This window comes from Nomascus leucogenys, chromosome 4, assembly GCF_006542625.1.
Source record: "Nomascus leucogenys isolate Asia chromosome 4, Asia_NLE_v1, whole genome shotgun sequence".
Classification (NCBI taxonomy): Eukaryota; Metazoa; Chordata; class Mammalia; order Primates; family Hylobatidae; genus Nomascus; species Nomascus leucogenys.
The window spans coordinates 56,547,794-56,572,297 of record NC_044384.1 but is presented as its reverse complement, the minus strand read 5'-3'; the positions used below and the strand labels follow the sequence as shown (position 1 = coordinate 56,572,297).

Sequence of the window (24,504 nt, the reverse complement as noted above, 5' to 3'; positions counted from 1 at the left end):
GGGCTTGAAATAGATTGTTTTTATAATAATTGGCTGGATGAGAGCAGTTGTTTTTAATTAAAGACTTTAAAAAATATTGGGTACTTCGGTTTATAATTGTTCTTGGATACAATATTTTGAAGGCTGGCCACTCAGTGTTGATTCAGCAAGTATTCAACACTAGGCCTAGAGACGCAAAGGTGAATGAAACACACCCTTTCTCCTAGAGCTGCTCACAGCCTGGTGGGAGAGATGGCGCCAGCCACCTGTCACTCAGTGCAGCAAGTGCCTACGGAGCCAGACACAGACACAGAGGGGGTGGGAGGAGCAGCTGAGGACCTGACACTTGAGCTGATCCAAAGCTCTCATTTGATGAGCAAGTTCCTTAAGATCTTGCTGAAATTTCAAATGGCATTTTCTCCACTAGCCCCCATGAACTTGAGACCAGTGATTCTCAACTGGGGTGGGACTTTTGGCAATGTCGGGGACGTTTTTCGTTGTTACAACTGAGGGGGTGCTACTGGCATCTAGCGAGTGGGGTTCAGGTTTGCTGCTAGACATCCTACAAGACACAGAACAACCCCTCAAAACAAGGAATTATCAGTCCCAAATATTAATAGTGCTTTGGGTGAGAAGCCCTACTGCAGATGGCCTACTTTGTGTAGCTAAGCTGTTGTCCATCTAAGGAGGAGGATAATGACATATATATTTGAACACTTATCCCCTACACGGTGATCTCCCTGGAGTCAGGGAATGTGCCTTGCTTCCTTCTGTAGTCTCAGAGCCCAGCCCAGCCCTTTGGTGGAATGCATGAATATACAAATATATGGATGCAAGGCTACTGGCTGGAGCAGGGTCCTCCAGCCTCAGCCAGCCAGGGTGGTGGAGCCCATGGTGGATTGGAGAGCACACGCCAGCGTGAGGAGGCAGCCTCTATTCATTCCAGCAACTGCTGCTGTGTGCAAATGCAGGCCCAACATTAACAGCTGCTCCACATTTTCAAAAGAATCTGGAAATCTGGATTTGTATGAGGAAATCACCTGATTTCAAAATGGTGATGACTAACTTAAAATCTGAAAGGCAAATGACAAGAAATAGTAACTATACCAGCACACACAATAGGTCCAAACAAAATAGGCCTGCAGCCTCTGCCCTTTGTGACTTCTGATCAGTTTAAAGTCCCATGCCCCAGGGATCAGCCGCCGCCTCTGCCTGGGCTCTGAGAGCTGGTCACCCAGCCACGCTTGAACACGCCTAGTATATGGACAAGGCAGACCAGCTCTGTGTCTTGCACAGTCCACTCTTCTGGTGGTTCACTTTGTGGTTGGAAAATTCTTTCAGGCTGAAAACACACCATCTTTAACCTCAGGAGTCCTCAAAAATCAGGAAATTCCAAAGTCAAGGTTCCTTTTGCAATAATCACACATTCTGTTTCCTTGATTTGGGAACACACAGCCTTTCTTTCCATTTTTCTCAGGGCATACCATAAAGTTCACAGGATGTGAAACAGCCCAGAGACAGCCTCTTACAGACGCCTGCTTCCTTACTATTACGACTCAGCATTTCCTCACACTGGAGAGCTGTCTTACTCTTAGCTCTCACGTTCAGTTCAATACCTGGGTTTCTTTGGCTCATTTCGAAATTCTGTACAAAATATGGTCAATGCAGGCTTACTTGTAAGAGAGAAAGATATTGTCAAGAATTTAGGGGCTGGGCGCAGTGGCTCACGCCTGTAATCCCAGCACTTTGGGAGGCTGAGGCGGGTGGATCACTCGAGGCCAGGAGTTCGAGACCAGCCTGGCCAACATGGCAAAACCTGGTCTCTCCTAAAAATACAAAAATTAGTCGGGCACGGTGGCGTGTGCCTGTAATCCCAGCCATTTGGGAAGCTGAGGCATGAGAATTGCTTGAACCCAGGGAGATGGAGGTTGCAGTGAGCTGAGATTGCGCCACTGCACTTCAGCCTGGGCGACAGAGCAAAACTCTATCTCCAGAGGAAAAAAAAAAAAAAAAAAAAGAATTTAGGCTAGGCTGGTCTGGGAGTGGTGGCTCCCTCCTGTAATCTCAGCACTTTGGGAGGCTGAGGCTGGAGGATTGCTTGAGGCCAGGAGTTTGAGATCAGCCTGGGCAACATAGAGAGGCCCTGTGTTTAAAAAATAAAAAAATAAATAAGGCCAGGCGCGGTGGCTCACGCTTGTAATCCCAGCACTTTGGGAGGCCAAGGTGGGCGATTCACGAGGTCAGCAGATCGAGACCATGGTGAAACCCCGTCTCTACTAAAAATACAAAAAATTAGCCGGGCGTGGTGGTGGGTGCCTGTAGTCCCAGCTACTTGGAGAGGCTGAGGCAGGAGAATGGCGTGAACCCGGGAGGCAGAGCTTGCAGTGAGCTGAGATCGCGCCACTGCACTCCAACCTGGGTGACAGAGCGAGACTACGTCTCAAAAAAAAATAAATAAATAAATAAATAAAAAAAAATACCATCTTGGCTAACACGGTAAAACCCTGTCTCTACTAAAAAAATAAAATACAAAAAATTAGCCAGGTGCAGTGGCAGGCGCCTGTGGTCCCAGCTACTTGGGGGGCTGAGGCAGGAGAATGGCCTGAACCCAGGAGGCAGAGCTTGCAGTGAGCCAAGATCGCGCCACTGCACTCCAGCCTGGGTGACAGAGTGAGACTCTGTCTCAAAAAAAAAAAAATTAAAGAATTTAGACAAACACTATGAAAGTTAAGGATACAGAAATTTGGGGAAAAGTCTCAAGAATTTATATATATATATATTTATATAACATATCATTATATATAATTATACATAATTCATATAATAAAATGTAATTAATATAATAAAAAATATATAATTATTGTTATATAACATATATCATATATAAAACAAGAATTATATATAAATGACATTATATATCTATCAATTATATATAACATATATATAAAATACATATATTCTCTTTACATATAGAAAGAGAGAGAGGGAGAGAGAGACGCATGTACACATATACATATCTCAGGATATAAAGGTTTCTTCTCTGGGCAGCTGGATTTTGGGATGTCAACCTGCCTACCATTTGTATCACCCCTCCCCAGAAGGACAGCTGCAGAGGAAGAGGGGGGAGAAAGATTAGCTCCCTGCTTCAGAGCCCCAGTTCTGGTTACAAATCACTGAGTCTCCACTGGCTGCCCTGTCTTCCCAGGTGAGAGGGGCCCAGTCCTCTTCCATCCCCCAACTCTCAGCCCAGCTAAGCCTCTTCCTCTGCATAAGGCCCAGTTCACACCAGCTCCAGGGGCACCTTCCAAACACTCCTGGCCTCTCTCCCTCCTTCAGTCTTCATATTCACTGGGCATTAACACAGTTACTATCTGATCCATCCAATGAATTAGCTTTCTGATTTGCCCTTCCTTTGAAAACCCCTTAGGTGTTGGATATCTTATATTTCTTAATGGTTTCCACATACTGTGCATACAGCGGTCATTCAATAAAGATGTTTAACTGATTGATATTATGGAATTATAGCTATGGTATAAAAAACCTATGACAATGAGATTTTCCTCCCTAAAAATGTCTACTGGACATTCTTAGTTTGCTGTCAGTCCCTGAACAGGAATTAGGACTGTCTTGTGCTGGGTGACGCTCTGTTTGTTTCCTCTGCTGTCAAGTCATCTACATACTCTTTAGGGAGGATCACACTGGTGGGACGGGGAACATTTAAGCCATTTTCCCTTACAGCTCCCTCATGAGCTTCCGCCTGTACATTATCTACACTGCTGTAAATCCTTGGTGTTTTTCAATTCAGTTCTAGCAGGTTACAGGGCTTTGTACACAGAGACCTGGGTTTGAAACCTGGTCCAACTGCCTAGTAGCTATAAAATCTTGGGAAAATAAGTATCTCTGGACCTCAGCTTCTTCATCTTTAAAATATGGATGACTTGGAAGAGTGTTGTAAAAGTAAATGAGATAATATTAATATAAGAAATGTCTGAGGCACAGTAGTTGCCCAATAAATGGTTAGCTATTACTATTAAAAAGAAGAGGAAGACATAACAGGAGGAGGAAGAGGAAGGTGTAGGAACATTTCCTAATTTTTCCTTCCATTTGTCTTCTTGGGGCAGGAAATGCCCTCACTGGCACTCCTAAGAAAGGGTGGAAATCCCATTTTCTGAGTGCAGTGAGCAAAACCATTCATTTCTGTCCATCTAGGATGATTTAGATATGGACCTGCCCTCAGGCAGGGCAATGAGCATCTACAGACACCACAGAGGCAGTGATTTTTGACTTTTACCCAAGAATGGTTCCTGGCACATATGAGGCACCTGGTAAATGTCTGTTTATTGAAGGAACCCCTTCCAGCCCAAGGCCACATGAGATACAAGGTCACCTCTTAGACTCCCCATCATGGTATTCCACAGGGCCACTGGTCCTGCCCCTCACATTTATCCCATATGAATCTCCTACCGATGTTCTAACACTGTTGTTTCTGTGGCTATGTCAGCATCCACGGCCACCTGGGAGATGGGAGGCTGTCCTGGGCACACCTGGGTACCAGTGCTGACTCCCACCAGCCAGCATGGTGGTCCTTGACTTAAGCAAGTGACAACTCAGCAGGTCCAACATGCAAACAAATGCAAAAAAAAAGAAGAAGGAAGGGGAAAGATCAGCTATTAGGACTACTCTGATTGCAGGCATGGAAAAAAATACTTACTTTCTTCTTATTATTTTTTTTTTTTTTTTGAGATGGAGTTTTGCTCTTGTTTCCTAGGCTGGAGTGCAATGGCGCGATCTCGGCTCACCGCAACCTCCGCCTCCCGGGTTCAAGCGATTCTCCTGCCTCAGCCTCCCAAGTAGCTGGGATTACAGGCATGAGCCACCACACCTGGCTAATTTTGTATTTTTAGTAGAGACAGGGTTTCTCCATGTTGGTCAGGCTGGTCTCGAACTCCCGACCTCAGGTGATCCACCCGCCTCGGCCTCCCAAAGTGCTAGGATTACAGGCGTGAGCCACAGCACCCAGCTAAAATACTTATTTTCTAGAGTCAGGCAATATTTGAGCAAAGCTAAGCAATACTATGCTTTTTCTTTCCTGATAATACTGGTAAAGAAATGTAAAAACCTATTCCAAAATTTGCCTGCACTTCAATTTTATAGTGCTATTCCGTGGGGGGGAAAAATCTGCCAAGTAATATATAGGAACTAGAATGGAAATAAGCATGATCTTAAAGCGGTCCTAGGCTTCTTTTCCTTTTTAAAACAAAGGACAGAAGACCAGTGAGCAGCAACAACAAATGTGAATTTTTCTACACAATGTGCAGCATCCAGGATTGAGGCCAGGCTGCCCCTGGTCACAGGGAAGGAAACAAAACTTTGTCACCAGCCCAAGGAATAGACTATTTATGTGTGATGTGTGTGAGGGCTGCTCAGTGTGGTTTCATTTCAGAAACACTGTTGTGGCTAGGCCCCCAGATCTAACACCTCCTACAGTGAACAGAGTCCACCTCCGTTGGGTTACACATGCCTGGCCAAATGCAGCACTGTTCTCACCCTTCAACCGAACCGTAGTGACGTCTGGCAAGAGGAGTTTGAGGGAGTGAAGGATGAGCGACTTTCGCTTTTTACTTGATATATTTCTGTATTGTTTTAAATGTCTTATAAATAGCATGCATTACTCTATTGCTTAAAAATACATACATACATATTCCCCAAATTAAAGCACGCCTATTCATCAGCAATGAGCTGTTTTAACCGTTTAAACTCTCCATTACTTCCTCCCTCACCTTCGCCTTCCCTGCAGACCACAACCCAAACCCTTGGTAACAATCACCTATTGGTTTGAATATTAGTAATGAGAATAGATAACATTCTTAACTCTCCAATGGGCAGGTCTTGTGTAGAGGGTTCAGGGGTGAAACCCACCCGATCACTTCATTCTTGTCCTCATGTGGTCATAACCAGCTGGCCCTTGAATGAGAGGCACATGGTCCTAATAAGTTCAGAAGGCCTGTTTTCTGTCTCAGATGAGAGCTCCGGGGCCTGAGCGGACGGCAAGCCTGGGGCGCTGGTCACAGCTGGGTCCTCTCCGACAGTAGTACTTTCTCTGTGCATCCCTGTGTTACTCATGGCCCAAACCTCCCTTGTGAGTCACGGGCTCTGAGGGCTATGGGGCAGGGCAGTGTGGCCTTTTCCAGGAGGTCTGTCCTGAAGCTACCATCACAATGGCCACACCTACCTCCTGGGACTCTGAGTCCCCACTGTGTCTCCCCACAGCCATGCCCCTGCCTCAGCCATCCTTCTGAAGAAACCACCTGTCCCCATCTGCCCTGCTCAGCCATCCTTCTGAAGAGCCTGCCTGTCCCCATCTGCCCTGCTCAGCCATCCTTCTGAAGAGCCTGCCTGTCCCGGTCTGCCCTGCTGAACACTACCCCACACCCAGCTGTCTCCTGCATACCCCCAGGGTCCTGCGCACTGCTTCCGGGAGGGAGGCAGACCCTAATGGGCAGAAAGGAACGAATCTGGTCACAACAGTCAGAAAGGTCAGGGAGGAAATTAGCAAGGCGACAGGAAAAAGCTAGCAGGGCTTGCACAGGATGTGGCCAGGGAAGCCTCTCTGAGGTCACCTCAATTTGAAGGCCTGGGTGATGAGCAGTAGTGGCCAACTGAAAGCAGGGAGGAAGGCATCCGGGCTGAAGTGACAGGCCCAGAAGCCCTGAGGAGACACATGCGTGCTGTGGCCAAGGCACAGAAAGGCTCTCCCCTCCCTGGATCTCCAGGCTGATTTGGCGAACGACCTATTCCTGTATCTCCACTCTGTGGTCCAACAGGCACCTCAGCCTTCATACATTCAAACCAATGCCCAATACGCCTCCACCACCACCTTGCCAAACCCTGCTCTTCACATAACATTCTCCATCTCAGTAAAGGCAACCTCATTCTTTCGGTTGCTCGGACCCCAAACCTAGAAGTCATCCTAGACTCCCCTCTCTCAAATCCTAGTGCCTCAGGTATCCTACCACGTCTCCCCAGCTCCACTGCTATCAGCCGGTTCTCAGCCATCATCATCTTGCACCTAGATCATGGCAAGAGCCCCTGGTCTTCTTGCTTCCTCCCCACCCCTTGGCACTGCTGTTCCCCACCATCCCCATGGCTCACTCCCTCACTTCCTTCTGGTCTCTGCTCAGATAGCTTAGTGAGGTGTGCTGTCTTTATGCAAATGGGTAGTGCATTCTAAATAGGATCATTTGGAGCTTATCTGAGAGAAAGTTAATGGAAAATCAAAAAATGGAAAGACACCCAAACACAGCACGTTTTCTCTCTCTCTCTCTCTCTCTCTCTGTGTGTGTGTGTGTGTATATACAGTTGCCCCTCAATACCTAAAGGGGATCTGTTCCAGGACGTCCATGGGTTGTCAAGTCATATATAAAATGGTGTAGTGTTTGCCTACAACCGATGCACATCCTCCTGTATATTTTAAATCATCTCTAGATTACTTGTAATATCAAATACAATGTAAATGCTATGTAAATAGTTGTTATACTGTACTGTTTAGGAAATAACAAGAAAAAAAGTCTGTACATGTTCAGTACAGATGCAACCATTGCAGGCCTAAACTACATTGTTGACCCACAGTTGGTTGAATCTGAGGATCTGGAACCTGTTCATGCAAAGGGCTGATTGTGTGTGTGTGTGTGTGTGTGTGTGTGTGTGTGTATATGTGTGTGTGTGTATAGTGGTTTACTAAACATTACATATTATTATACATATTATATTATACATATTATGCATATACATACATATATATACACATAGTGGTTGACCAGCAGTGGCTGCCCTGGGGTGGATGAGTGAGGGTGATGTTCTGTTTCTTGCTGTGGATGCTGGTTATGGTATACAGAATGCTTGGTTTGTACAAATCCATCAAGTAGTATATTTATGATATATGCACTCTTCTGAATTTATATTATGGGTCAATAAAAGTTTTTTTTTAAAGAAAGCTTCGCTAATATGAGATTTACATTTGGATGGAGATATACAGCCAATGCACACTCCCTTTCTGCAACATTTGAGAGCAAAATTTAGTATCCTGATGAAACTCAGTAACTAATTGGCACTTTATCTCTCTATGCAAAAGACTTACCAACCCGTGGTTGCACTGGTCAGGATCGCATCAAACAGCAATATTGATAAGCCAGCTGTGATTATCTGTGGAAATAATTTCAACAAAAGGTCATCACACCAGCAGGGCTCTGGAAACCTCCAATGTCATTTTTTTCACAAGCTTAGTTCATCTGAGTTTGGATGCCTGCCATCAGGCACTTCTTTCCACTTCCCATGTCCTTTTCCCCCACACGCTTCCTAGTCAGCCCCCTGTACTTAGTGGCGCCTCTGAGCCAAGCATTTGGTGTAGAAAAGGCTAAGTCTTAGTCTGTTTTGGAGGTGAGAATGTTCAAAGAAGCATTTAACTTCCAAATTCTTCAAAAGGGAGGCGCACAGCCAAGGCCGCCCTCATCTCTCTCCAGGGAAGGGGTATATTAAGAAAACTCATTTCCATTTTGTCTCAGCAGTGCAGAACTCGTCTCCAAGGTCAGATGTGCTCATTAACCTGTTCTCGGATCCTCCAGATAAAAACTTTTCTGTCACCCAGCCTTTGTCCAATGCACCATCTCTCCGTCCTCTCCTAATGCTCCCATCTTTCTGATCCATGACACACATTCTAAGAAACCAGGTGCATCCTGGGGAAAGGAGTGATTAAATCATTAATTAATTATTTGCAAATATCTAGAAGCCAGAGGAGAGGGAAGAGGTTACCTCCACACCTCTCAAGGCTGGAAATTCCAGAAAAGTGTCTCAGGAATGGCAGCCACAGGACTCAGACCCCAGAAGTGCCTCGAACCCCTCAGCACCAAGAGTGTGTGTGAACCAGTGGCCCAGCTCTGTCTACACTTGGAATGTCTGCTGAAGGAAAGATGTTTCTGGCTTCCAGTCTTCCGCATCCTGCAGGTCAAAACAGCTTCCATGGGGAAGGTAAACTTAAGAAACTGCTTTCTTGCAGTGAGAGGTGGGATGTAGGCCGCCTTGGGAGAGGTTCAGCTATCATCTCCCTCAGGGAGATTTCATGTGCTGTCTTGGAGGCCTCTGGGTCTCCAAGCTGGGAGCAAGGCAGCAGACAGACAAGCAGAAGGAAGGAGTATGTTTATGAACCTCATCGTCACTCATTTACCATCTCAGAAAGAAGTCTGGAACTACAAATCCAGAACTCTCATGATAGGATATAAACGTGGTGAGATTTTGGAACTTTTCTTTGTAGTTAAGTCATTTGGTATCACTTTCTGGCTCGCTTTAATTGATTTGTAGCAAAAACCTTGACTACAAAAGAAAACACCTGGGTATTGTCCTCAGGGGCAATAAAGAAGTAGAAGCCCAGCCAGAGAGACAATTACAAGAATACAAAGGATAGGGAAAGAGATTTCTCTAAGTGGAGACTAGTGGTGGCTTTTTCTTAAAGATCATATTGAATGACAACTTTTGAGCTGATGCGCATGATGAATGTCCCTCTTTTCTTTTCCTTTTTTTTTTTTTTTTTTTGAGACAGGGTCTCGCTCTGTCGCCCAGGCTGGAGTGCAGTGGCGCGATCTCAGCTCACTGTAGCCTCGACCTCCCAGGACTCAAGCACTCCTCCCGAGTAGCTGGGCCTATAGGCATACACTGCCACACCCAGCTAATTTTAAATATTTGTTTGTAGTGACAATGTCTCACTTTGTTGCGCAGGCTGGTCTTGAACTCCTGGGCTCAAGCAATCCCACCCAACTTGGCCTCCCAAAGTGCTGGAATTATAGGCGTGAGCCACCGTGCCTGGCCCTTCTTTTTTTTTTTTTTTAAACATTTAATTTAGGACTTCTGCATCTATAGTCATAAATGAAGTGGACTAAAATGTTATTACCTCTCAATGCAATTGTCTGGTCTTGGAAACAATGTTGTACTAACCACATCAGTGAGTTCATCAGCTTCTCCGCTTATTATCCTGCAACAGTTATAGATGATCTTGACTCTGAAAGTTACCCCTGACTTGAAGGCCCCTGGACCTAGATCTCCTAGCTGGGGGTGATCTTTAATAGCTATTAGCCTAATCAAGTCTTCTCTTTCTCATTGTTGCATATTTTCCATTTTCACTTTTCCCAAAAATGTATTTCATCTAGGTCTCCCAATTCATTAATATTTAGCTGTTTGAAGAAATATTTTACATTGTGCCTGTTTGATTACCTTCCTTTTTTGTTATGTTTCTCTTCATTCCCCCCACCCCCTTCATTAGTCTTGACTAAAGTTAACTATGTTGTTAGTCATTCTTTCCTTTTGCAACTTCTTAGACATGGCCTGGGATGGTGCCAATGGAGATGTATTTCTTGGACTTGCTGAGAAAGGCTCCGTCCCACTGATGGATGTTGGCTGTGCTGGCAGCTCCGCATAATGGAACACTTCACTTGATTTATAAAGGACCCAACTTGTCTTTTCTATGTCCTCACCATTGTCTTTATCGTCCTTACCTGTTTTTACCAGCTGTTCAAGGCCTTCTTTGATTGGTTTCTCTCCTTGTTCTCTGACTGCCTAACTCAGGTGACTTTCAGTCCAGCTGGTAAAAAGGGTCAACTGCCCTGCCCCCACCACACCCACGGCCTGGGATTTGTGCCTCTGCTCCTCTGTGAGCCTCTTTAGCTTAGGAGGAATCCTGTCTGCCATGAGATAGACAGCTGGTCTGCTCATTTCTCTGAAATGCACCTTTTGCCAAAAAAAACACATCTTAAAAATTTTAAACCAGCCCTTACTTGAAAAGAAGGTTGGTTTAGCAGCCACTCCGGTGCCTTCGCCATCTGCCGCTTCCTGGAAATGTTTGTATAGTCCCCTGCCTTCTCCTGAGCCACCTTTCTAAAATTCAAAATTCTCAAAAGTTTTATCACCCAAGGAACAAGTGTGCTGCTGCCTGAGACCCTTTATCTTATTTCTGTAGAGAATGTAGACTGAAGTTGTTTGCACCGTGGGACAACTGTGGGGTTGGACGGGCCCATTTTTAATCTATTCGGTACAGGCAAGACTCCTCTGAAAGGATGATGTGTTCTCTCCCCAGCACGTGGTTTCTACCTGTGTGATGTCCCACTACTGTCCTATTAATCAGTGATCTGTTTACAAGCCTATCTCCCCTCTCTGCATTGTGAACTCTTAAGGTCAAAGACTTGGAAGCCATCCCAGGACCAAGGTCAGTGCCGCAGAGCCTGGCTCAGTCACATTCGACAAAGGGTGGAAAGAACCTGAGGCGACCGGGCGCGGTGGCTCCCGCCTGTAATCCCAGCACTTTGGGAGGCCAAGACAGGTGGATCACGAGGTCAGGAGATCAAGACCATCCTGGCTAACACGGTGAAACCCCGTCTGTACTAAAAATACAAAAAATTAGCCGGGCATGGTGGCAGGCGCCTGTAGTTCCAGCTACTCGGGAGGGTGAGGCAGGAGAATCGCTGGAACCCGGTAGGCAGAGCATGCAGTGAGCCGAGATCACGCCACTGCACTCCAGCCTGGGCGACAGAGCGAGACTCCGTCTCAAAAAAAAAAAAAAAAAAAAGAACCTGAGCCTCCGATCCTCCCTGGAGGGCACATGAACATGCAACAGGCTTGGTACTAGCTTCCTTTTTGCTCACTTGGAAAGTCAGCTCTGGGGAAGAGGCTCCTCATGTGCTTGAAAGCTCAAAATTTGCTCTGAGACATGTAGGAACACGTAGTTTCAGCACAGAAACAAAATCTTTTATCATTAAGCCCAAAATAAGCATTTAAAAGCAAAGGGGTAAAATAGGGAAAAGAAAAAAAAAAGAGCCCCCTGTGACTCTGGAGCACTTGGAGGCTTACAAAGGAATGCACTGGTGTGACTGTGTGACAAGAAGCATAACTTTAATTACTGACTTCCAGCTCCTGGGTGACAAGGTCACCCAGGATGAGCAGTAATTCTACCAAAAACACACAGGTGTAAAATCTACCCAGTTTTCACTTCCTGCTTAGCCCTTGAAGAGCATCATTGCCATCTCCCCCATCATTTGCTAAGCACTAGTTGGGGCAATGCATTGTTTTTCCCATTTGTACCAGGGGCTTCCTGAGTGATCCCCCTGGTGGTGGGACCTAGGGTACAGGGCCCCCAGGTATTAGCACTGAGGATGGAACCACTGAAGCCGCCTCTTCGCTTCCCTCCTCTCTCACTGCACCCCAACCACCCAAGGCCACACAGTCCACTGAGTGGGACCTTGCTTTGGTCCTGACTCTCAAGCCACACCAGGCTCCCTCTTTGTGCTCCATACTTGACTCTGATCTCCAACCCAGGGAAGGGAGCTTTCTAGGCTGCCTGGCTCTGGCCAGACCTTGGCCTTATGACTAGAACCTTGACTGATGCCCCAGAGAACTAGGACTAATAATCCAGAGGGACTCTTCACTGAGTACTGACCATTGCCTGGATTTCCAACTCTGTGTCCAATCTGCCAGGTTTAGAGCTTAACTATTATGCCCCAGCGGGCACTACACACAGCACCCACCAGCTGCACCTCCAGAGCTCCAGAGCCAGCCTCCACATGAATAGCCTCTTAGGCTTAGACACACCTTGAAGTGAGAGTCTTCCAAATTCTAGCCATCCTTGCCTTCCTCTTCAGAAATACGTGCAAAAGGCCTCATGCTCCAAGGCTTTAGGTGCATGTCACTTGCTCCACAGTTAATCGGTGGATTGGTCTCCTGTTGCATCAAGCAATCCTTTCCTCTGAGTAACAGAAATCGATCCCAGTGCATCTCACTGTGTGGTCATGGGATAAAACCAAGCTCCCAGTATTCCAGGGCTGAGAGTCACGTCCCAGATGTTAACAAGCCTACTGCAGTGTGCTTACCCTGGGGGGCTACTAAGTGCTCTGACACCACCTTCAATGAGATAATATTCCCCAAAACACAAGAGTCTTTCTCATATATTACATTTTGTCCTCCAAAAATGTTTGTAAAACCCTCTTGAAATGACTAAAATCTGCCCATGAAAAAACGTTCAAGTTACTCTTGGAACTAGCCATTCAAGAAGACCTAAGAAATAGTCATCACCTGTACTATCAATTGGTGTACTTGCTTATAAAAAGCATTTTAAAAGACAGATTTTTCCCAAAGAAGAAAGAGTCTTGTCATCTGAGGAATGTTTCCTTCTCACACACAGACCCGAATAACAAACACCAGGACCTGCCACAGGCAGAGGGGTGCCAACAACAGCAGAACTCAATACGATGTGTCAGCCGCAGGGCTTTGAACTTCCTGGCTTTGTCAACGGCTGTCACAACCTCTGTGTTATTTAAACAGATTTTGGTATTTAAAGCAGATCAGGTTTGTTTTTCAAACATTCATTTCAATCCTAAGACAAATTTTCCATTTAAGGGGAAAATGGTGGTGGTGGGGGGGTGTTGTAAGTAGGAACCTGCCAGATTATCAGGTATTTGGGAGACAATCAGAGATTTAGGTTGATTGTTCTATTGGTTTTTAAATGCATACGACTCTTAAGAAAAAAGTGATGCATACAAGGCTCTCCCTTGCCTGCTTCTTCAGCCCAGTTGCAGCCATGTACCTCCCTTTTAAAGGGGTTGCAATTTTTCAAACAGTTTCCTACCATCATCTTGCTTTTGCTCAGCAAGTTCTCTCTGCCTGGAAACATTTCATAGGTCCGCCAATATAGCCGACATAATTCCTACTCACCGTTCAAAAAATCCATCTTGAGAAAACTTTTACTGAACTTGGCCCCCGTCCACACACCCAACTGGATCAAGCACTTCCTCTCAAGGCTCCCATAACCCCTTGCCATTGCACATGCCAAACCCTATTTGCAATATGTGGTTTTCTCCCAATCAGGGCATGCGCTATTCATCTTTGAACATTCGGGGGCTAGCAATAGAGACCTGCATGTGATAAGGGCCTGATAACAGTTTCTGCACCAGATAATCAGAGCTGGTAATATAACCTTTAAGGTCACAATGCTGTTTTGTTTTGTTGTTTAATCCTTTTTCATATATTTGGGAAAACTGGAACCAAGGACTTGAGAACCACTGGGACATTCTCTCTACCCCTTATCCTTGACCAGTTCCCTCCACAGAGTTAGAAAGAGCTTCACAGAGAGGATCTAAGCCTAGATCTCTCTGGATTTTAGTCCCAAAATGCCAGGGAAGATTCTAATTGGCTCCTGGACCAACTGACTGTGGCCTGGGAGGCAGAGTCATATAAGAATATGGAAGCTCACTCAGGAACTTCATGGTTGGAAGAAGGAAGGAACATTTTATTGGAGGAAGGTATGGGAAGTGCTGGCAGGCAGAACAACAGGTAGCTTTCTTCTATCTGCCATGCAAAGTGTGGTCACAGACAAGCAGCATCAGCAACACCTGGGAGCTTGCACGAAATGCAGAATATCAGGTTCCACCCCTGACCTACTAAACAGCATCTGCACTGGCACAAATGCCCAGGTGATATGCATACACATTAAAATGTGAGAGTTCTGTTCTATACCCTCCAACTCCAGCCACAAGGCTCCAGAATGAGTTTCTCCAGCTGGTGTAGAAACACACTGCACTGCTACCTCTCCAGGGACGGGTGGACTCCAGCTCTCCCACAGGCCACAGAGTTGGAGGTGTATTTCAGACAGTCTTGGAGTCTGCCTGTGTTGCAGACTCACATATGAATGTTACTAACCTGGTCTTCCTTCCAGGTTAAAGAGTAAATCTAATATAAAATTTATCATCTGAGAGCAGGCTCTTTTTCTCCTAGAACCCATAGAACTATTCCAAGTCCACTAGATAGAAATCACAGCCTATACTCATAACTCTGGCATTAAAAAAATTTCAATTAACCCTTATTACCCATCCTATGATTTATTACACAGTCAGTGTAATTATTAACAAGGGACAACTCATGTTAAACTCCAGGCATGGCTATTAACAGTATTTAATACTGCCTCATCAAAATATATGAACCATTAATTTTGCCAGATATCAGAACAACATTTATTATAAGCACAATGGGATTGAGAACATAGATGAGGAACAAAAAGAGATTAGGTTCATGTGAAGGAAGGATAAATTTTAAACCTAGAGAAATTTTAGGTGACTTTTAACAAACTCCTACATCTTATAGAAGCATCAACAAGAGAATGAAACTAGAAAACTGTGACACGAGTATCTAGTTCATGAAAGATAAGGGAAGAAAGTAACCAAAATGTGATGAGGGCATAAAATGTCCCAGACACCAGGCTCTGCTGTGTCACAGAGAAAATCTCACATGATCCCCACAACATCCCTGCACAGGAGGCTGCTTGGCCCCATTTCTACAGATGAAGAAACTGAAGCTCACAGAGGATAACTACCCTGCTCAAAGCATACAGTTTAAACAAAGGAAGAGTTGGAACTAAAACCCAGGTTCCTGAGTGCTGTGGCACTCTCCTTTCTAACTCCAAGCTAACACTCAACAGTGGCTTTGCTTAATCCTGGCTCAGTAGTTCTCAGCCCTGATGGCACATCCAAAATCCTGGGAGAAGTTACACACACACACACACCACTAATATCCTGTTCCATATCAACCAAATAAAAATTTCTTGGGCTGAAGCCCAGGATTTAGCATTTTTAAAAAGATCCCCTTGTAATTCTCATAGGAAGATAGGATTGAATCCCTGATTATTGCTATGTTCCTAGTTTGAGTAAAAGTATCCACAAAATTGCCAAACGTCACAGAACCACTTCATGGCATCAATGAAATAGGCCAGAACCTGGTGAAACAAGGCATCATCATCACTATCTCAATCATCCCATCATCACTGCAGGTATCATTTACTGCACCATTTTACATTTCCACCCGCAGTGTGTGAGAGTTCCAATTTTTTTCTGCAAATATGGAATATTTAATATTTATTTATATATACCATGCATACAGAAATACATGCAAAAAGCACTCACGTAAACCTTAATAAATGATTACAGAGTGAATACATGTATGTAACCAAGGAACAGCATCAGTGTCACTTGTGTCCCCATACAACTACTTTTCTCCCTCCCCTCCAAAGATCTGAAGATCTACCATTGTAGATTAGATATACTTTGTCTTTTTATATATATATATATTTTTTTTCAGACAGAGTCTTGCTCTGTCCCCCAGGCTGCAGTGCATGGCCAATGTCTGCTCACTGCAACCTCCGCCTCCAGGGTTCAAGTGATTCTTGTGCCTCAGCCTCCTGAGTAGCTGGGATTACAGGCGTGCACCACCACACCCAGGTAATTTTTGTGTTTTTAGTAGAGATGGGGTTTCACCATGTTGGCCAGGCTGATCTCGAACTCCTGACCTCAAATGATCCACCCTCCTTGGCCTCCCAAAGTGCTGGGATTACAGGTGTGAGCCACTGCGCCCAACCCTATGTGTTTCATTATAGAAAATTTTAAATGTCTACAAAGAAGTTTCCAATTTCTTCACATCCTGGTTATCTTTCTTTTTAATTCTAGCCATCCTAGTGGGTGTGAAGGGATACCTCACTGTGGTTTTGGTTTGTATTTCCCTGATGACTAACGACACTGAGCATCTTTTTCATGGGCTTAGTGGCCAGTTGTTCGTCTTCTTTGGAAAACTGTCTAGATCCCTTGCCCACTTTAAAAATTGGGGTTTTTAAAAATGATTGAGGTATAAGAGTTCTTTATATGTTGTAGATATGAGTCCCATATCAGATATATGATTTGTTTGTGGGTTGTCTTTTTACTTTCTTGGTGATGTCCTTTGCAGCTCAACAGTTTTTAATTTTGATGAAGTTCACTTTATCTAATTTTTCTTTTGTTGCTTGTGCTTTTGGTATGTGCCATGGTCATATTTTACGTAGCAAGGAATTCTAAGTCACTATTTCACCCAACATCTTAATTAACACTATACACGTATCATATAGATATATCACGGTTTCCTTTTCATAGAGCCATTCATTTATTCTATCTTCAAACATTATATTTTACTTTACAACATGATCTATCCAAATTATGTACTACTGCCCTTGATTTATAATGAGCTTCTAATGTGATGTTAGGAAATAGTCAATATCATGCTATGTGATATAAACCCATCTATGTGATATGATATGTGATTCAGTAGACATTTGAGGGTTAGATCTAATAAGCATATATTAATATATTTAATAAAGGAGTCTAGAAACCTTATTTAGTAATTCTTCAAATTCTTCATAGTAATTTTTTTTTTTTTTTGAGATGGAGTCTCGCTCTGTCACCCAGGCTGGAGTACTGTAGCACAATCTTGGCTCACTGCAACCTCCGCCTCCTAGGTTCAAGTGATTCTCCTGCCTCAGCCTCCTAAGTAGCTGGGATCACAGATGCATGCCACCACGCCTGGCTCATTTTTGTATTTTTAATAGAGACAGGGTTTCATCATGTTGGCCAGGCTGGTCTTGACCTCCTGACCTCAAGTGATCCACCCACCTTGGCCTCCCAGAGTGCTGGGATTACAGGTGGGAGGCACCGCACCCAGCCTTCACAGTAATTTTGAAGAGGTTGGTGACCAGTTATTTTAGAGTCAGAAAGGAATGCAGTGTTGAGATGACCTAATCTCTCCCCTTACTTTATTTTAGTGCTTTATTTATTTACTTATTTGTTTGTTTGTTTATTTAGAGATGGAGTCTCGCTCTGTTGCCTGGGCTGGAGTGCAATGGCACAATCTCGGCTCACTGCAACCTCCGCTTCCTAGGTTCAAGCGATTCTCCTGCCTCAGCATCCCGAGTAGCTGGGATTACAGGTGCCTGCCACCATGCTCGGCTAATTTTTGTATTTTTTTTGTTGTTGAGATGGAGTTTTGCTCTTGTTGCCCAGGCTGGAGTGCAATGGCACGGTCTTGGCTCACTGCAACCTCTGCTTCCTGGGTTCAAGCAATTCTCCTGCCTCCTGAGTAGCTGGAATTACAGGCGTGCGCCACCATGACCAGCTAATTTTTTGTATTTTTAGTAGAGACGGGGTTTCACCATGTTGGCCAGGCTGGTCTCAAACTCCTGACCTCAGGTGATCTGCCCGCCTCAGCCTTCCAAAGTGCTGGGATTACAGGCATGAGCCACCGCGCCCGGCCTATTTCAGCACTGTAAAGATGTCATTTCTGCAGCCAAGGGCCAGATGCATAAAATAAAATAAAGATGTCATTTCATTGTCTATAGGTACTCTGTTTCAGGTAAAAAGTCAGCCATTGGCTTTGTGGTTGCTTCTTCTATTTAAGGTAATGTCCTTTTTCTCTAGTTGATTTTAAGATTTTTAAATTTATTGTTGGTTTTCAAAGATAAATTTGATAGTTTGAGTAGGATATACCTAAGTATGGTTTTATTTGTATTTTATACGTGGGGTTTGGAGAGCTTCTTGAATCCATGGGTTGATGGCAGTGAATAGTTTTACAAAACTCTCAGCCAGCATCCCTTCAAATATTGCTTCTGCCCAATCTCTCTCTCCTGTTCTTCTAGAACTACAATTCCACAAATATTAGATCTTATGAACATTTCTCTTGTGTCTCTTATGCTCAGTTCTGCTCTTTCCATCCTTTTTTCCTCTTTGTGTTTCACTTTGAGTATTTTCTACTGACCTTGAATTCACCAATCCTGCTACATCGTGCCCAGTGGGCTCTTAGACCCATCAGATAAATTATTAATTTCAGATGTATTTTTCAGTTCTATAATAGCTATTTGATTTTAAAAAAAAAACAGATTCTAATCTTGCACTGGATTGTCTCACTATTTTATCCATCTTTTCCTCTATTTTCTTTAATGTATTATCCAGTCATTTTTAAGTTATTGCTAACATCATCTGTAGTTCTGTTCCTATTATTTTTCCCCACTTGATTATCAGTTATGCTTTCCTGCCTATTTACATGCCTATGTCTTTGATTACATGCTGGACACAGGTATAAAAGAACTTTAGAAGCTCCAGAGGATAGCTTCTACCAGGAAGCATTCCCCTTTCCCTCTAATAGGGTGATGAGCTCAATCCAACCAGGGATTTAGTGACTCAGGAATAGCCTGCAGCTCTAGTAACTTAGCCCACCTCTATTTTATCTAGCCCCTTAGTTGTAAGCCCTCCCAGACTTGTGTTTAAGAGCTTAGTGGATCTCTCTCTCCTCATCCACAAAAGGTCTGCCTTTCAGAGGTTTTGACCTTAGCTTTTTAGCTTCTCATCCATGCAGGTTTAACACGTGGCAACTGTCTTTAGGGGAAGACTTGTGCTTTTGCTGCAGTCTCCTTCTTCTAGCAGGACTTTGTCTCCTAAATACCCCTAGGCTATGAGAGTTTTCACACCTGCAGCCTCCTACACCACCCCAGAACTCAGCAAATGCCTCATGGGAAAAACTAGACTTCCTTTGGGGCTATTCTAGCTTCCAGTCTATCAAACTGGTTCAATACGACTGCCTAAACTCTGCTAGTTTCTCTTTCCCTAATATTTCCTCTTTTTGGACCAAGCCAGATCCTTAGCCCACACCCAGAATCAACAACTATCCTCCTCCTTCCTTGCCCTTACCATGAGGAAAACAGCTTGGTTACTCAGTATAGCTAGGAAGGGTTCTTCCCTCTCTGGAAATTTGCTTAACAGCTCTCCAGTTTTCTTAAAAATATGATTTTTGCGATTTATTTATTTTTCCTCTAGTTGTTTCGGTTGAGTTACTGGCCTGTTACAAGGTACAACAGTCTACTCTGAAGTAGGTTTCCCTTTTTTATATACATGCAAAAACAGACCCAGAGAGATGGTCTAAGCTACTGGTTTTCAAACCAGGCTCAGCCAACCACTATTTCCCTAGAGCCACTGGATACCATCATGACACAAAGTGGGGAGTCTTTTTTTTTGAGACAGGGTCTTGCTCTGTCGCCCAGGCTGGAGTATAGTGGTGCAATCACGGCTCACTGCAGCCTCCACCTCCCAGGCCCAACTGATTCTCCATCTCAGCCTCCTGAGTAGCTGGGACTACAAGCATGCGCCACCACACCTGGCTAATTTTTGTATATTTCGTAGAGATGGGGTTTCACCATGTTGGCCAGGCTGGCCTTGAACTCCTGGTTCAAACAATCTGTCTGCCATGGCCTCCCAAAGTGCTGGGATCACAGGTGTGAGCCACCACACCTGGCTGGCCTTTTCATTTGTTCTGAACAACTTCCCATTCAGCAACAATTTTATTAACTCATCATGACAATTTTAATTAGCTTAAAAAAATCATAGTCTAGGTTTTTGTATACTCCAGCCTCGGGCAACAGAAATTTATCAAGGGCACACAGTCTTTTTCCCTTCGGATACAGGGTTTCAGATAAAGTGCAATTGATGGTAATGACTATGGCAGGCTGGAGGCAAGAGGAATATTCAGCTCCCTCTCCTCACGATTCCTTCTCTGCCCACGGAGGAGGGAACTCTTCTGCCTTCACTTGTATCATTTCCATATCTTCCAAGTTCATTCCAAGGGGAATAATTGTTTATCTGATTGTACATTTATTTTACACTAGTCAGTAAGACTCTAATTTTTTAAAGGCAGGAACCCAGACTCCACACAGTCTCTTCTCTTGAATCTATGCAATAACATTCTCTTGACTTTCCATCTCCACGGGTTGTGGTTTAGGGAGGAGGATGGAAAGGAAGCCGTGCCTTGCATGGGGAGCAGAAAGTCTCTGCTTCCAGCCAGGGTTGAGTGTTTTTGGTTTAACTCAACTTTGTTTCCCACTTACTATTCCTTGTCCATATGTTCTCTTGGTTTATATCCCGAGAAGGGAGGTGGAGTGGGTAGTAGAATTCAAGTACCAAAACTCTGAACTCTTTAACAAAGGCAAAACTTCAGAAACATGTGGGCCTTTTGGACTTGCAATCTTCCTGGCACAGTTATGCTAAAGGTGTTAGCTCTTCCCTGGGTTGGATGTCTGACTTTTCTCTGGTGCTTACATTTCTCAGAAGGCCATATTCATAGCATGTCTGCTGAACTGGTGTTTCACAGAACCTTTGGAGGACTTCTTCCTCCATCTTTCTCTTTGGGCATTCTACTTCAGCTTGTCCTAAAATACTTGATTGTGTTGTTTCTCTATTTGCTATTATAATTTTCTTTAAATAGATGGGCTATAAATTTGCCAAGTATTTCTTCTTTTCCAAGTAGTAATAAAAGGCGAAGTAATGTCGACATACTTAGAACACCCAATTGTAGAAGACAAATGGAGAGTTTGAGACTTCCCTAATTTTCCTTTAAACTCAAATCAGTGACAACCTGGTATGGAGTCTCTTAATTCCCCATTCTAGTATTTTTCACTTCTTGGTTTCATTTAACTTTGTAAATGTACTCTTCTACTGTCAGACATACTTTTAGAATGATGGATTTGTACCAGTTATTTTTTAAACTTTTGTCCTGCTAGCTAGAAAGTTCTACTAGTCTCCCAAGTTAAGCAGAACTCTGTGCTTGTGGAAAGGAAGGGCAGCATGTGGTCAGGATGTTTTTATTTTCTAAGTTGTTTTGATTTACTCAAAGCACAGATCTAATCTCTGCAGACTATTTTTAGAAATTACATGAATTTAAGCTCAAAGGAGTGTTCAATAAAAGCACCATAATTATGCTTACTTCAAGGCTGTGAGGATTTGTTCATCAACTTTTGGTATAACAATAACTTCAATTCACACTACTGTTACATTTAGCAGTAATGGAAGTGAAAGAATAGATCTGCCAAAAGAGAAATATCCAGACCCCAGACCCCGACACTTCCTTGTAACATTTAAGGTAGGAGATGTGGTTGCCCATTAGGTAAAACCCTGTTGCCTGCTTTTCACCTGCCTCCTTCCTTTATTTAGCTCAACACTTCCTGAAGAGCATCGGCTGGAAGAAGTGAGCCCTCTACGTGACATCAAGGACTGGACCCTGGCTCCAAGTCTGGTCACACTCAGTTTTACATGACCAGAGAGTGAGAACTTCTTAGGAACATACAAAACTTGCACAATACATTTACACAAACCATGAAGACCTTCCAGCTCTTGCCACACAACCTATTTGCCATGGACTGAATTGTCCATAATTCACATGTTGAAGCCCAACCCCCAATGTGATAGTATTTGGAGATGGGGCCTTTGGGAGATGATTTAGTTTAGATGAGGTCATGAACGTGGAGCCCTCACCATGAGATTCGTGCCCTTATTAAAAGAGATCAGAGGCCGGGCGTGGTGGCTCACGACTGTAATCCCAGCACTTTGGGAGGTCGAGGCGGGTGGATCACCTGAGGTCAGGAGTTCGAGACCAGCCTGGCCAACATGGTGAATCACCATCTTTATTAAACTACAAAAATTAGCCAGGCATGGTTGCGCAGCCTGTAGTTGTAGTCCCAGCCACTTGGGAGGCTGAGGCAGGAGAATCACTTGAACCCAGGAGGCAGAGGTTGCAGTGAGCTGAGATCACACCACTGCACTCCAGCCTGGGCGAGGGAGTGAGACTCTGTCTCAAAAAAAAAAAAAAAAGAAGAAACCAGAAAATAAATAAATAAATAAAAAGAGACCAGAGTTTGCGCTCCTCCCAGCTCCCCCAGGTGCACAAAGAAGAGTTCACGTGAGTGCACAGGGAGAAGGCAGCCATCTGAAACCCCAGGAGGGAGCTCTGCCACCCTGCTGGCACCTTGCTCTTGGCTTACTCTTGGACATTGCAGCCTCCAGAACTGTGAGAAAGTAAATTTCTATTGTGTAAGCCACCCAGTCTGTGATATTTTGTCATGGCAATCGAGCTGAGACACCTTCCCTTGCTCTTTTGGAGAGTTAAAAAAATGAAAGTTTGTTTAAAAAGGCTGAATATTTCAGAAGACGCTTTCATTGAATTAGAAGTGAAAAACGAAAAGAGCTTTGGGTTTTTGCTGGGTTGAAGTTGAGGCCAAATTACGTTCACTGAGAACCACACAGGGCCCTAGAGAGGCGACATGAAAGGTGAGATCTGCCCTCGCAACACCCCACGCTGGGTTAGCTAAAGCAAAGAACGTCAATATTATCATAGGGTAAGTGCTACGACATGGGCAGACTCTGAATGTTATGGGAACAAAGCCCACTTAGGGCTGAGTCCTGTGCTAAGCCTGAAGGGCACTCAGGAATTACCAGGGGAGGAAGAGTGGGAAGGGCATTCTACGGAGGGGGAACAGCATGAACGAGCCCAGCACAGTCTACGTCACTGAGTGTAAACTGGAATGCCAAGTGTGCGGTGGTTGAAGGCCACTGCTAAAGCCAAAGGAAAACTGAAGAGAGTGAAAAAATCAATAGTTTAAAACCCCTTTTTCCTAGTAACATATTTTAAAAGTCCCATGGAGAATCCTATTCATTTAAAGAAGAGGGGCAGCTGGTCCCAGAAGATTAGGCATGCAGTTTTATCAGCAGACCAGGGGCAATCCTCTGTACGGATGCCAAGAGAGCGTCTCCGAGCCCCGTGTGTGTCTGTGAGAGAGCAGCGAGCCAACAGGGAGAGTCCTGGGTGCTCCCTGGCTGGGTCACAAACTCACTGAATAACCTCAGGCAGACCCATCCCCATCTCTGGATTTCAGGTTCCTCTATAAAATAAAGGAACCATCTAGAAAGTATTTCTCAGGGACTAAATTCTGTTCTTTCCCTTATTATCTTTCTTTGAAGGGGTAGGGGATTTTGTTCATTTCCTGACTTGTTCCATTGAGAATTTTCAAGAAGCTTAAAAAGATAGATCAATTCAGACATAAAATATCAATCAGAAGTAGGTAAGAAACATGAAGGAAAGGGGAAACCAAGGAGAGGAAGGCAGAGGGAGGCCAGGACAAAATCCACACCAGGGTGGCCACCATGCACGGGAGTGGCTCGAGTGTGGCCACATGATTCCTGGCAGCCAAAGCGAAGAAGGTGCGTGATCAGTTGCACACTGAGTGTCCCTAAGATTCTGGCAAACCAATGCTTGGGAGAAGCCATTCAATGTTAATCTATCTTCTAAGTTTAACATGAGAATGTTGTTACAGACATTCAAGTATATGTTCCAAAGAGAGCAGAGCGCCTTTAACGTAATAAATCTGTCAGCTGCCATATCAAGGTCCAATGTAAAGACTCAGAGTAAAGAAATGTGCTATCTTGTCCCCTTCAATGTATAAAGTACCCCTCTTCATGAAAGCTAAATATATAGAAATATGAATTGTGGCCTTTCTCTGGTCCCACAAAAGGAACATCAGCTGCTGGCAAGGGCCCCCTCACCCCGTCTGGGTACAGCCAGGAGCCTATCAAGTGTCCTTCTCTATCAAGAAGAAAACAATGCCCATCAGTGGCTACTTTTCATAAAGATCTCTTAAAGCCTGTGGACAAGGCACATGCACATTTTCTGAAGGCAAGGAGTATGCATTTCAGAATCCCCTTGCAGCACCCCTTAGTAACTCAGTTTATTCATCTCTACAGCAAAATGTGATTTGCTGATTGTGTGGCCATCTCCAAAATGCTGGGGGACCAGCAATATGCCGGGTGGCCCTGCCATGTTTCCGGT

At 44.3% G+C, this 24,504-nt stretch overlaps 1 protein-coding gene across 2 annotated transcripts in view; it reads right to left on the bottom strand.

Annotated features, from left to right (window-relative positions):
• The window catches only part of TMEM241 (transmembrane protein 241), a 150,946-nt gene that overhangs the window by 5,908 nt on the left and 120,534 nt on the right, over positions 1–24,504 (bottom strand). For both annotated transcript variants that reach the window (XR_004029647.1, XM_003262004.4), the window contains exon 14: positions 8,117–8,181. Coding sequence is in view for 1 of the 2 variants with exons in the window: in XM_003262004.4 (XP_003262052.2) it covers positions 8,117–8,181 (65 nt within the window). In the remaining variant the exon portion in view is untranslated. The remainder of the gene's footprint in view (positions 1–8,116; positions 8,182–24,504) is intronic.